This window comes from Eublepharis macularius, chromosome 10 (genome assembly GCF_028583425.1).
Source record: "Eublepharis macularius isolate TG4126 chromosome 10, MPM_Emac_v1.0, whole genome shotgun sequence".
In the NCBI taxonomy this organism is placed as follows: Eukaryota; Metazoa; Chordata; class Lepidosauria; order Squamata; family Eublepharidae; genus Eublepharis; species Eublepharis macularius.
Window position 1 is genome coordinate 5,940,169 of NC_072799.1, and position 14,078 is coordinate 5,954,246.

General features: G+C 47.4%; 1 protein-coding gene across 2 annotated transcripts in view; it reads left to right on the top strand.

The window, feature by feature from the left end:
* LZTS3 (leucine zipper tumor suppressor family member 3) overlaps positions 1-14,078 on the top strand; it is a 49,782-nt gene that overhangs the window by 31,449 nt on the left and 4,255 nt on the right. For both annotated transcript variants that reach the window (XM_054990717.1, XM_054990716.1), the window contains 2 exons: positions 2,331-2,816; positions 7,255-8,085. In XM_054990717.1, the coding sequence (XP_054846692.1) occupies positions 2,367-2,816; positions 7,255-8,085 (1,281 nt within the window). In that variant the 5' untranslated portion in view covers positions 2,331-2,366. The remainder of the gene's footprint in view (positions 1-2,330; positions 2,817-7,254; positions 8,086-14,078) is intronic.

The following is a 14,078-nucleotide window of genomic DNA, read 5'->3' on the forward strand; positions in this document are numbered from 1 at the left end:
CTACTGGACTCTTTTTGATTTTACCCCAAACACACACATTCATAAAATGCCACCGTCTGGGGTTGCCATCTGGCAGGGCCTCTGTGCTAGGGTTGCCAGCTCCAAGTTGGGAAATTCCTGGAGATCTTGAGGGTGAAACCTGGAGAAACTTGGAGAAAGTGGGGTTTGGGGAAGGAAAGGACCTCGGCATGGCATAAGTCCATAGAGTCCACCCTGCAAAGTAGCCATTTTCTCCAGGTGAACTGATCTCTGTGGCCTGGAGACCAGTTGTAATTCCGGGAGATCTCCAGCCACTACCTGGAGGCTGGCAACCCTACTCTGTGCCTTAAACAAGCCTGACCAACAGATATTCAAGGAATAAAGCTTGCACCTGTTGAATTTCTGCTTAATATCTCACTCTTTAAAATAAGATGACAGCCGGACTAGCCTGTCCCGATTTTACGTGCCATGCGCAATTACCGTTGCCTTGATGTTGCAAACCACGTATGTCGGTTTATTGCTGAACTGTTCTGGGGAGAAAGAGAGTGCTCGCTGCTAACGGTGGGTGGCTGTACGTGTGTGTGTGTACTTCTGCTGATCTCACACCTGTGCTATGGTGTGATAGTAACTAGGATGTGTCTGTATGTTGGTGGGAAAGCATGAGAATACAGAATTGCTGTGTTTGACTGTGATTTTCCTGTATCCTGTTGCTGCGGTGGGGTTTTTGCTCCACTTTGCTCTTGCTTCATGCAGACGCAGCTTCCTGCGTGAGGGCTGTTGCCTTGTGCTCGCTTGAAGCTGTTGCTTTTATCAAACTCTGCTAATTTGCCTCTGAATTCTAGCATTCGGACCTAGAATATGTGACGTTGCAATGAAGACAGAAACAGATTGTTGTGCTATGGTTGTTGTGGGTTTTCCGGGCTGCATGGCCGTGGTCTTGGCATTGTAGTTCCTGACGTTCCGCCAGCAGCTGTGGCTGGCATCTTCAGAGGTGTAGCACCAAAAGACAGAGATCTCTCAGTGTCACAGTGTGGAAAAGGATGACTCAGCCCAACCCCACCTTCCTTAGATATAAATGACCTGCCAACATCTTTTCCACACTGTGACACTGAGAGATCTCTGTCTTTTGGTGCTACACCTCTGAAGATGCCAGCCACAGCTGCTGGCAAAACGTCAGAAACTACAATGCCAAGACCACGGCAATACAGCCCGGAAAACCCACAACAACCATCGTTCTCCGGCCGTGAAAGCCTTCGACAATACATAGATTGTTGTGCATTCACCAGCGAGAGCACCAGAGAAAGGAACAAGAAGGGAAGAGGTAGAACTTAATGTGTCAGCTGTTAGGAAATTGTACATTTATACACAAGCAGAAGTTTGACATTCACTTTGCTTAAGGGTCTAAATATTCAATAGGGCCTGAGCAGCTGCTACCCTCCAAAGAACTCTTTGCTCTGTGCTAGCAAATGCCGGGAGATCTGGGGGCCGGTTCTTGGGAAGGGTAGAGTTTCAGGAGAATGTGACATCACTTCTGGGTCTTTACCATAGAGATTGGGGAAATTCCCAGAGCAGCACAGAGGATGAACAGTCACTTCTGGGTGATGTTCTAGGAATCACTCCCGTCTCAATGTCTTTTCAAAGCCACAAAAAGGCATATCGTTGCAGTGCCAGATCTCAGGGAGCTGAGCACATAAGATACTAAAACAAAATCCTGCCAGAATTGGGACTGGAGAGGGATTGAGCCTTGAGGTAGATGCCCAGGTATGATGATTGCAGGCAAGGCCCCGAACACGGAGGTCTGTCCCCATTGGACATTGAATGAGGCTGCAGCAGAAGGGGAAGCCAGAAGTTAGGGAAGCTGGCAGGCCAGGAGAAGAGCAGGCACAACAGCATAGCATAGTGGTTAGAGTGTCCTATTAACATCCGGGAAGCCCAGTTTCAGATCCTCAGCCTGCCATGCAAGCTCGCTGGTTGTCTTTGGGCCAGTCGCACACTCTCAGCCTAACATACCTCACAAGGTTGTTGTGAGGATAAAATGTTGGAGGAGAGGACAATTTAAGCTGCAGAGGGGGAAAGGCAGGGTATGGGTGAAGAAATTAAATAAATAAATAGATTAGGAATTTGGTTTTGCATTTCTTTAACAAAAAACCCAAGCCTCTTCTTAAGGCAAGGCTGTGTCGAGGCAGGCATTTCCCCTTTTCCTGGCCTGACAAGGCGTATTCTTGCCATTCTTTCCTCCCTGGGCCGTGCTCTGTGCTTCTGCTCGCTGTTGCTTTCTGTAGCACGGTTAGGAAACCAAAGGGTGTCCTTTTTTTCTCTCCTCTTGTTAATGACTCGTGCTTCTCTTCCAGTGCCACAGACTTGTGCCTCTACTCCTATACCTTGCCATGGCCAAACTAGAGACCCTCTCCGTCCTTAGTGAGCCCGGCTACCACAGCCAGGAATCGTTCCACTCGTTCGACTCCAGGGTCCCTGAGTCCGCCTCCCAAGACACTATGGGAAGTGTCGGCAGCGGGGTCTCCAACGAACAGGAGTTTGCCATGAAGAGCGTGGGAACGAGGACACAGAGCAGCGGCCGGCAGATCGAGGGCTCCCGGAACAGCTATTCGACCCGGGAGATCTCTAACCGCTACTCTGGCGAGGAGAAGACCTACAGGACAGAAAAGATCTCCAACTCCATATACATCAACGGAGACCTGCGCAAGAGTGAGAAAGTGAAGACAGACCTTTGCGGGAACATCACGGCCAACAACGAGAAAAATATGCCGCCTCTTCCCCAGTACAGAGAACCCAGTAACCCACCAAAGATATTGCCAGTCTCTGGTAAACTGGACCAGGTGAGGTGCTCTCTGTCACAACGCAGTGAGTAGGAGTCTGCATGGTGTAGCTGAAGAGCCAGTTGGAGTGTTGGACTAGAACCCGGGCAACCGAGGTTCGAATCCTCACTCTGCCAAGGAACCTGACTTACGGACTTACGGACTTACTTATAGTCCACCTTTCTCAAGGTATAATCTGCCTTGAGACTGACTTGATATTTCCATAAACAATGCCATAGGGTAAATAAACACAAGTTTACAAAGACATAGCATTAGTAAGAATCTAATACAGAGCTGAATAAATGCTGAAACAGAACATAAGCAATTCTAGAGCTGACAGACCTCATGAAGCACAAGTAGCTCATAGGAGCACATATTTAAGACAACAGGGAGTATGTAAGGCAACATAGTGGTGAAGTCTATGGTCCTTAGCACATTAGCGAAGCATCTGAGAGCCAATCCCCACAATGCAAAAGCCTTTTTGAATAATTCAGTTTTGCATCTTTTGTGGAAAGCCAGGAGAGTGGGGCACTCCTGGTTTCCTCAGGCAGGCCATTCCACAGGGTTGGGGCCACCACAGAGAAAGCCCTTGTACGGGCTGCTGCTGACTTCACCCGTGTGCAGCCTGGCACCTGCAGGAGACCCTGTTCAGATGAGCGAAGCTGCCGTGGAGGAACATAGGGAGGGAGGTGGTCCCGTAGGTATGCCGGGCCAAGGCTGTGAAGAACTTTGTATGTGGTAGCCAATATCTTGAAGTGAGCACAGTAGCTCATAGGTAGCCAATGGAGGGACTGCAGAATGGGGCTGATACTCATACTTCTGCTCGCTCCTGATAGCAGTCACGCCGCGGCATTTTGCACCTTGCTGGGTGACCTTGGACCTGTCACACACTCTCGGCCTAACCTACCTCACAGGGCTGTTAGCAGGATGGAATGGAGACAGGGAGAATGAAATCGGCCACTTTGGATCCCCATTTGGGAGAAAAGGGGGGTAAAATGAAGTAAAAACAAACAAATACAAACATTTACATTTGACTTGAGGCACACAGAAAGTTTCCGATTCAGTCCCTGGGATCTCCAGTTTAAAAGAGAGGATAGCGGATGGTGTGAAAGATCTCTGTCTAAGACCCTAGAGAGCTGCTGACATTCTGAGCAGACAATACTATGCTAGATCACTGGTCTGATTTCTAAATTAAGGCAGTGTCATGTGTCCATGGGACTGGCCTCCAACAGAAACAGGATATTGACTAAATGGATCTTCGGCCTCCTCCATTAGAGCTGTTCTTATATTCCACTTGTTTCTGCGAATTATGACAATTCTCTTGTGGCGCTGGCACCTTTTCTTAAGTGTGGAACTCACTATATAATGAAGAAAGGAGAACTCATTATTATGGAGAGGAGACCGGCAGGCGGAGATGAGATAAGGTTTCTCTGATGAGTTTGAGAGGTGTTTCCAGACTTCTGCCTGAGACAAGAGGCAGATTGTTTCTTGCCTCCGTGAAGGGATGTGGCAGGATTCAGTGTGAATCTTGAGCGTGTGGGGTATGTGCCGTCCAGTCGCCTCCAACCCGTGGCGACCCTATGAATGAAAGACCTCCAACATGTCCTATCATTAACAGACTTGCTCAGATCCTGCAAAATAAGAGGACGTGACTTCTTTGATTGAGTCAAGCCGTCTTGCTTTAGGTCTTCCTCTTTTCCTAGTGCCAAAGAGGAAGTGGGCATCAGTTCGAGGTGACAGGCTGTTTATTTTTATTTATTAATAAAAACAGGGCTCATTTCAAGGGGGAACGCACAGGAACGCAGTTCCGACAGTTCCCCAAAGAGGTCACATGTCAGGTGGCCCCGCCCACCTGACTCTTGGCCATTTTGGGCCCGTTTCGGCCTGGATTGGGGCTGAAACGACCCGGATAGGGCCTCTGACAGGTGCTGGATCCCTCTCCCGCTTAGCAGCGGCCCGATCCTGACCATTTTGGGCCCCTTTTCGACCATTTTCAGACCCTTTTTTGTCATTTTGGGCCCAATTTTGGCCCTGAATGGTCAGGATTGGGTCCAAAACAGCCAGGATAGGTGATGTCAGGGGATGTGGCATATGCAAACCAGTTATGCTAATGACACACTTCTGGAGCTTGCCAAGGGGCGTGGCATATGCTAATGAGTTGTGCTAATGAGTTGTGCTAATGAGTTATGCTAATGAGTTCCTCCAGCTCTTTTTCTACGAAATGACCCCTGTATAGAAACATTTATACACTGCCTTTCTACCTAAAGAGGATCCTCAAGGCAGTGAAAAAAAGATACCAAAACATTAAAATAACACTTAAAATGTATATATGTAAGTACAATAAAAACATATAAACACACACAACCAGCAAGGAAGGTCAATATGAGTTTACTGGGGATATACCAACTAAACAAAAAGTCTTCATCCGCTGGTGAAAGGCTATGACAGAGGGAGATAGATAAATCTCCCTTATGGCAAAGTGAGTTTTGTAGGTTTTGGACCAGGATGAAGATGGAACATGACACCTAAAGGCCAAGACAAACGCTAGGGACCATCAAGGTAGCAGAGAAAGAATCGCAGAGCTGGAATAAAAGATTTATAGAAACAGCGGACAAGAGGTTGAATTAGGCAAGTAAGGATGCTGGCAGACTGGGAACGAGAAAGCAGGTACTCGCGTACTAGAGGCATGATGCAAAAACACAGCAAAAGGCATGGATTTAGTGAAAAATACAATGGATTTAGTGAAAAATACAATGGTTCAATACTATCAGCGCTCACATATTACAAAAATGGACAAAAACAAGAATTCAGCGAATTGTGCAATGATAAAAATACACATTGAAATGACAAACCACACAAAAATATAACGTTCAGCCAATAAACACAGCCAGCTGGAATCTGTTTCTAAACTGATCTTCTCCGGAAAACTCCCAAGTGGTTTGTAGTCTCTCAACTGCTTAGTCAGAGACTTTGGGTCACTGTGACAATTGCTATAGTTCCCAAGCAGAAAACACTATTGTCTCGTATCTGCTTTCCCAAAGACCTTGGATGACTACAGCAGTATCTATAGCTGACAATGGTTGTATATCACAGGGGCAGGGCTCATTTCGAGGGGGAACGCGCAGGAAAGCAGTTCTGGCAGTTCCCCAAAGAGGTCACATGTCAGGTAGCCCCGCCCACCTGACTCTTGGCCATTTTGGGCCCGTTTCAGCCTGGATTGGGGCCGAAATGGCCCGGATCGGGCCTCTGATGGGTGGTGGATCCCTCTCCCACTCAGCAGCAGCCCGATCCTGGCCATTTTGGGCCCCTTTTCAGCCATTTTCAGCCCCTTTTTGCCATTTTGGGCCCAATTTCGGCCCTGAATGGCCAGGATTGGGTCCAAAACAGCCAGGATAGGTGAGCCCAGGGGGTGTGGCATATGCAAATCAGTTATGCTAATGACACACTTCTGGTGATGTCAAGGGGTGTGGCATATGCTAATGAGCTATGCTAATGAGTTCCTCCAGCTCTTTTTCTACGAAATAAAGATTTATGGAAACAGCAGAGAAGAGGGTGAGTGGGCGGGTAAGGGAGCAGGCAGATTGAGAAGGGGGAGAGTTGGAGCCAAATGTGCCAGACCAAATGTGGATGACCCCGTGCATTTATACTCCATACGCACTTTAGGGGAAATTGCCGAGGATACTGGGAACTGGAATAACAAACTTTCTGTGCTGTGCTTCTTTGGGTTTGTTGCCTCAATGAACAGATCGGTTAACCAGTTCAAAACCAAGCTTCATGGTTATTCCACCGTGGCTAGTAACGATGGTTTGTCTCCATTCTTTGGGGTGACTTCTTGGAGGCCTGATAAAAGAGCAGCCAGAGCGAGTGAGTGGTTTGGTAGCGGACTCCCTGATGTGTATCTCTGCCAGCTGTTGTGCCAGCTGTTTCAGTTTAAGTGGGTAGCCGTGTTGATCCACAGTAGAACGGCAGGATTTGAGTCCAGTGGCAGCCTAAAGACCAACAAGATTTTCAGAGTCAAGATATGAGTCTGAAGAAAGGAGCGTGTGTCCGAAGCTCTTGTATCTGAAGAAGGGAGCTCTGACTCTTGAAAGCTTACTCTCTGAAAACCTTGTTGGTCTCGAAGGTGCCACTGGACTCAAAACCTGTTGCCCTTTATAGGAGCAATGTTTTCTGTTGAGTCAGACCATTCATCTAGCTTGGTCTCTTCTGACTGGTGGAGACTCTTGGATGTCTACAGAAAATATACCCAGCCCTGCCACTTGCTATCCTTTTAAAGTGGAAATCCTGGGATAGATACCAAGACTTTATGATAACTTTGTCTGCTAGCAAAGCAGGTGCTGTGCCGTTGGGTTACGAACCTGTATGTGCCCCGTTACGTCCGCACGCATGCACGCAGGAGGGAACACGTTTACATTGTTTAATTGGCTGCCCTGTTTTTTTTCCCCTTCTTCTTTTGCAGAGCAATGAGCCCTTAGTTAGACCTTCAGCCTTTAAACCGGTAGTTCCTAAAAACTTCCATTCCATGCAGAACCTGTGCCCTCCGCAGAGCAATGGAATAACGGAGAACCGAAAGACCTTGAATCAAACCCACAGCAATAGCCCTTCTACTGTCAAAAGTGGCCTGGAAAAGCCGGGCCTTAACAGGACTACCACCCAAGCAGGCGGCCTCTCCGATTCTGGCCGCAACTCTTTGACGAGCTTGCCCACCTACGGAACGGGCTACAGCCAGCACATCGGCCCGATGAGCGCTTCGACCAGTCACATAAACCGCATCGGCACAACTTACGCAGAGAAGAACATTGTGGGATACAACGGGATATCTACCTCAGACAGCGGGCGGTCGTCCAGCAAGAGCACTTCCTCGTTCAACAGACTCAACCATCTCAACGAAACGATGCCTTTCCACTCTCCTTCCACAGATGACATCATTCAAGACCTGGAAGACCGGCTCTGGGAGAAGGAGCAGGAGGTCCTCCAGATGAGGAGAAACCTGGACAAGAGCGAGGCGGCCATCTACCAGGTCTTCGAAGAGAAGCAAAAAATCTGGGAGCGCGAGATGGAGGATCTCCGGCAAAACTATGCCAATAAACTGCAGCAGGTCTCCAAGAAGGCCCAGAGAGCTCAGCAGGCTTTGCAGCTGCAGATCTTCAAGCTCCAGCAAGAGAAGAAGAAGCTTCAAGATGACGTGGGGCAGCTCCTTCAGCAGCGGGAAGATCTCGAGAAGAAGTTCGTGGCTTTCAAAAAAGAGCAGGCCGAGTTCCTCCCTAAGATCGAGGAGACCAAGTGGGAGGTGAGAACGAAATGCAGTTTGTACCACGGCAGGATGTGAGCAGCCAATGTTTTTGAAGAGGTAGCGCTGATTTTGTGATAGCAATGACAGGACCCTTTACTGTAGGCTCGTGATATGTGTTTTTACCATACATGCCGCCTAATGCACACTGGTCCTTCAGTTTAGTTTCATGTGGGTAGCTGCGTTTGTCTGTAGTATAAGAGCAAGTTTTGGGTCCAGCAGTGCCTTAAAAACCAATTAGATTTTCAGGGTATGAGGTCCCAAGAGTCAGATATGAGGTGGGAAAAAGAAGGAGTCCTTATAATCCAGGTAGAGAGTGAGAGAGGCATTGTCATTTAGAGTGTCAGGAAGCTAGTTATAATACATGTTGAAATCAGCTTGATAGAACATGGGTGTGATGTACAGAAAATTAGCATCTGTAAGGGAGCTCTGAGTCTCAAAAGCTCATACCCTGGAAATCTAATTGGTCTTTAAGGTGCTGCTGGACCCGAATCTTGGTCCTTTAATTACTGCCACAATAGCAGCAGAGGGTGCAGGCACAGGAAACAGACTTTGTGGATCCCTAGTAGGGTTGCCAACTCCAGGTTGGGAAATTCCTGAAGATGGAGAGGGGGGGGGGCTGAAGAGGGCAGGGTTTGGAGAAGGGAGGGGCCTCTGCAGAGTATAATGCAGATCCAAAGCAGGGTATAATGCATAATCCAAAACAGCCATTTTTTCCAGGGCAACTGTTCTCTGCGGCCTGGAAATCATTTGTAATTTTGGGAGATGTTCAGCCCCCACCTGAAGGCTGGCAAGCTTAATCTTAAACAACCAGGAACTGCAGGTGTAGCAGGACTGGGTCTGTCCTGTCCAGCAATGCCGTTGATTGGACGTGGGACTTTTACTCTTTATGGAAGTGCATCTGTGCACCTTTTTTACAGAGCTGGGGCATAATTGCTTTGTTTCTTCCAATTGCTGTTCCAATTGCTGGACTTCAAGTCTGAAAAACAGTTGGATTGTCTGGAGCAAATAGCAGTTGTGCCAGGCTAGCAGGGGGTGGCCTTGCGATGCATTCCCCAGAGCAAGTCCCTGTGTGATGGATGCTCTCGGACGCACATGGCTGACTCCCCAGAAAAGCCTTTTGTCAAGAAGGAGAGAAAGGAAGACTTACCTTCAATTGGTTCAAACACGCCAGTCAACTAGTCTATAAAACACTGGAAGTGTTCTTTATCAGACTTCAGTGTGTGTTTTTTAAATGTTACAAGTAGGTTGAAGTTAACTTGGTAATTTCTAGACTTCTTTTAACAAAAAGCAGAAGGAGAGAGGAGGCCAGGCTGTTAAGACCTGCCCCTGATTCCTCCAGCGAAGTAAGGCTGTTTATAATCTACCTAACCGAACCTTCGTTTATTCTTCCAGCACGGTTCTGATAAGAGGTATCACCTTGCTCGCTTGATGTTGGTGCTGGTATTATGTAGGCAATGCCGTAGGTGGTTCAGCTGAGAGGGGGTAGGCCAGGCTGCCTTGGGTCTTTGGCCTTGAAGGTGGGAACATGCCCTTATTTTTGGAGTCTCTCTACACGAGACATCTTACGTGGGACTGCTCAAGTGTAGGGAGATGCAATGTTAGCGGGGAAGCGTAGTTTAAAAAGACAGAGCCGAAGGTTCTGTCAGTTTCACCTCTCTACAGGAGCGTAGTTTAAAGACAGAGCCAGGGGGAGATCACTCCTCAGAGGGTTTGTTAATTTCATCTTTGCCTCCCAAAAGGGGAGGTGAAATTGACAGAGCCCTCAGGGAGGCGAAGATGAAATTAACAAACCCTCTGAGGAGCGACCTCCACCGTTATGCTTCCAGGTTAACAAAGCATCTCCTTACACTTGAGCATCCCCGTGTAAGATGTCTTGTGTAGAGACACTCTTGGTGGAAGGGGTGATGTCGGTAAACGGAGGGTGTTGACTCTCGCAAAGGGAGATGTCGACTCCTCCTAATGAGTAAACGCATGCATTTGTGTGTGAAAGCTCCCCAATGCCTTTAAAATCCATGTGCGGAAGCTCCAACCCATATGCTTGCCTCTTGCTTCATATATCACCGTGCTAATGAGAGAATACTCGTATTTGTATGCAGTTTAGTTTCTGTTGAAATGCAAGAGAAAGGACTCCCTTTGGTAAGCAACCACTACAAAAAGGCAGCAGAGGAGAGCTAGCAGAACTGGCTTGCCTTGCCCTGTGCAGCTGGAAAGGAGGGATAGAACCCTGGCAAGAGTGACAGCAGCCCTTCGCATTCTTTAAAACTGCAGACATCGCTTTGAGTCTCTCTACACAAGATGCCTCGACGCATGTTCATCAAGTGTAGCGAGAGGCAATATTAGCCGGGAACCATAGTTTTAAAAGACAGAGCCAGTGGAGATCGCTCCTCAGAGGGTTGGTTAATGTCATCTTTGCTTCCCCAAAGGCTCAGTCAATTTCACCTTTCCAGTCTAAAACTGTGTGGGATGGCAACCAGAGGGCAGCCAGGAATGGAAATGGGCTGGAGCTGCCTTCCAGAGCCAAGCTTGGACCTGGAGAGGTTATAACGGGCTGAAGTTTCCCTTCTGGCATTGCACAGACCCTACACACAGCTCCAGTGAATAGCAAAGCCTTTGCCCTGCCACCGGCTCTGTCTTTTTAAACTACCCTTCCCGGCTAATATTGCATCTCCTGATACGTGTTCTTCACATGTCAGATGTCTCGTGTAGAGAGACTCTTCGTCTCTGTTGAAATGCAAGAGAAAGGAGGGTTCCTTTCTGTAAGCAAGCCATACAAAAAGGCGGCGGTGGAGAGCTTGCCGAACTGGCTTGCCTTGCCCTGCGTAGCTGGAGAGGAGGGAAAAGAAACCTGGCAAGAGCAAGAGCAGCCCTTAGCATTCTTTAAAACTGCAGATATCATTTACAGTGCAATCCTAAACAGAGTTACTCCAGTCTAAGCCCATTGACTTCAGTGAGCTTATACTGGAGAAACTCTTCTTAGAACTGCACTGCTAGTCTGGCACAATAAGGGCCCCTCCTTTTTCTCCTTCTTCCTTTGTCTTTATTCCTTTGTGAGATCTCACAATAAGCCAGTCATATAAGCCTCTCCAGCCTTGGCTTTCGTCACTTCACGAGAAGACAAGACTCACTGGGAAAGACAATAATGCTAGGAAAAGTGAAAGGCAGCAGGAAAAGTGGGAGACCCAAAGACTCAAGAAAGGAGGTCACATCCTCCAGTTTGTAGAATCTGAGCAAGTCTTTTAATGATAGGGTGTTTTGGAGGTCTTTCATTCATGGAGTCGCCCTAAGAACCTCTCTGCACGAGACATCATACACAAGAACACTCAAGAGTAGGGAGACGCAATGTTAGCTGGGAAGCGTAGTTTTAAAAGACAGAGCTGGGGAGATCTCCTCAGAGGGTTTGTTAATTTCATCTTCACCTCCCCTGGAGGTGAAATTGACAGAGCCTTCTAAGAGGCAAAGATGAAATTAACAAACTCTCTGAGGAGATCTTTTTAGGCTTGTGTGGAGAGGTGAAATTGACAGACCTTTTGGCTCTGCCTCTTTAAACTACGCTTTCCAACTAACGTAGCATCTCCCTACACTTGAGAATCCCCATGTAAGATGTCTCGTGCAGGGAGACGCCAAACTACAAGTGGTGCCTGACACAGGTTGGACACTTGTCAACTTCCCTCAAGTTTTGATGGGAAATGTAGGCAACTTGGCGGAATGTTGGACAAGTGACAGTTGAAAAGTCCGTTGGACAGCCATCGGAGAGCCAAGCTGCAAGACCAGGATGCCTACATTTCCCATCAAAACTTGAGGGAAGCTGACAAGTGTCCAGCCTGTGTCAGGCGTCACTTGTAGCTTGGCCCTCCAAGTCAGAAGGAACTCGAGGGCACATAGCACTCACAGCCTCAACTGCCTGTAGTAGTTAATAGTAAAAAAGATGCAGATGAGTTCGCCGTGTTAGTCTGTAGTAGCAAAGTCAAAAAGAGTCCAGTAGCACCTTTAAGACTAACCAACTTTATTGTAGCATAAGCTTTCGAGAATCACAGTTCTCTTCATCAGATGCACAGAGGGCAAGAACTGTGATTCTCGAAAGCTTATGCTACAATAAAGTTGGTTAGTCTTAAAGGTGCTACTGGACTCGTTTTGATTTTAGTAAAAAAGAGTTTCCTTCTTTCTTCAGCATTCCAACACAGAGGGATTCAAATACGTATTCCCTTTTTCAAAAGGGCAAAACATGAACAAGGCCTGAGAGGCAAAGGGTGTATTCAGACATTAACCCACTTAACCCAAATTTATCCACCATGGTTGGATTAAACTTCAGTTTAGCGTAACGCTGGAATGCAATTTTTTGTGTGTGCATTTTGAAGGCTGGTGCTAAACCCGGAGTCTAAACCATTATTTGTACCTGGCTTCTTAACTGTTGTTGACACTTACTGAGGTTCATTGTGACATCTAAAAATAGAAATCCCAGTTGGTTCAGTAAACCCACCCACTTAGGCTCCTGCTGTAGACAGAGGGAAGCACGAACGAAACAGAAAAACCTGGTCAGTGCAGCTGCTTTCGGTTATCTGTCAAAGGTGCTTTGTGAAGACTCCCCCTCATTCCTTTTCTCTGCCCCCTCCCAGTGACTCACCGAGTAGGAAAATGCTTCTGAGAAATTTCAAAGGCAGCATAACACAAAAGAGAGCTAAAGTAGGGGAGAACGGTAAGAGATCCGTTTCTCTTCAGTTACGAAAAGTTCTGTGAAACAGCAGGGCAAGGAGGAAGTCTGACTATCTTTTGTGAAAAGCAGGCTGGGAAGAAGAAATTTGCTTTAGGCTCCCCACCCCACCCCCCGCATACACATACACACATTTATTGCAAACAACTGATAGTAAAGGGGTGGCCTGTATACATATTAAAGCTTTTCCAGTAGCCTGGTAATAGAAGCGAGCTTAGGACAGCATCCAGGGTTTCTGCTTGGCGGTGGGAAAGAAGGCAAGCTATGAACCAACTATTGTGCACATCTGATAGGCTGTGCTACAGCTTGCTGACCAAAGCCTAGCTAAATAATAATACTAACAACAACAAGAGTGTGCTTGTATTCTAGACCGATTAGTGCCCCACTCAGAGCGGTGAACAAAATCAGTATTATTATTATCTCCCCAATACAGCTGGGGAGCTGGGGCGGAGAGGAGTGGCTGACCCAAGGTCACCTGCAGAGCTCATGGCAGGAATAGAATTCGAACCAGCAGAGTGTTGATTCACAGCCCTTAACCAGTATGCTACAGCAGCTGGAAACTGGGGCTGAGAGGAATGGCGTATCCCAGGGTACTTGCTGAGCTCATGGCAGCAGTAGGATTCGAACCAGCAGAGTGTTGATTCACAGCCCAACCACTTAACCACTATGCTGCAGCAGATCAAAATTGGGTCTAAGAGGAGTGGCTTATCCAGGCTACTTCCTGAGCTCATGGCAGCAGTAGGATTCAAACCAACAGAGTGCAGATTTGCAGTTCAAACACTTATCCACTATGCTACAGCACCTATCCTGTGCTATAGCGGCTCTCAGTTTATTTAAGCCACGGCTTATTGTGACATCTGAACACGGGCAATGATTGCTGATTACCGCACTGAGTGTAGCAGGCTGGGACAGGAGCCCTGTGATGTCTTTGTGCTTTTCATTCTTTGGGGGGGGGGTGCAATGTGCCATCAAGTCGCTTCCAATTTATGGCGACCCTGTGAATGAAAAGCCTCCAAAACGTCCTATCATTAACAGACTTGCTCAGATCTTGTAAATTGGAGGCCGTGGCTTCTTTTATTGAGGTCTTCCTCTTTTCCTACTGCCTTTAACTTTCCCTAGCATTACTGACTTTTTCTAGAGGAGTTAGCCGTGTTAGTCTGTAGTAGCAAAATCAAAAAGAGTCCAGTAGCACCTTTAAGACTAACCAATTTTATTGCAGCATAAGCTTTCGAGAATCAAGTTCTCTTCGTCAGATGCATGATACAAACTGGTCAAATACAGT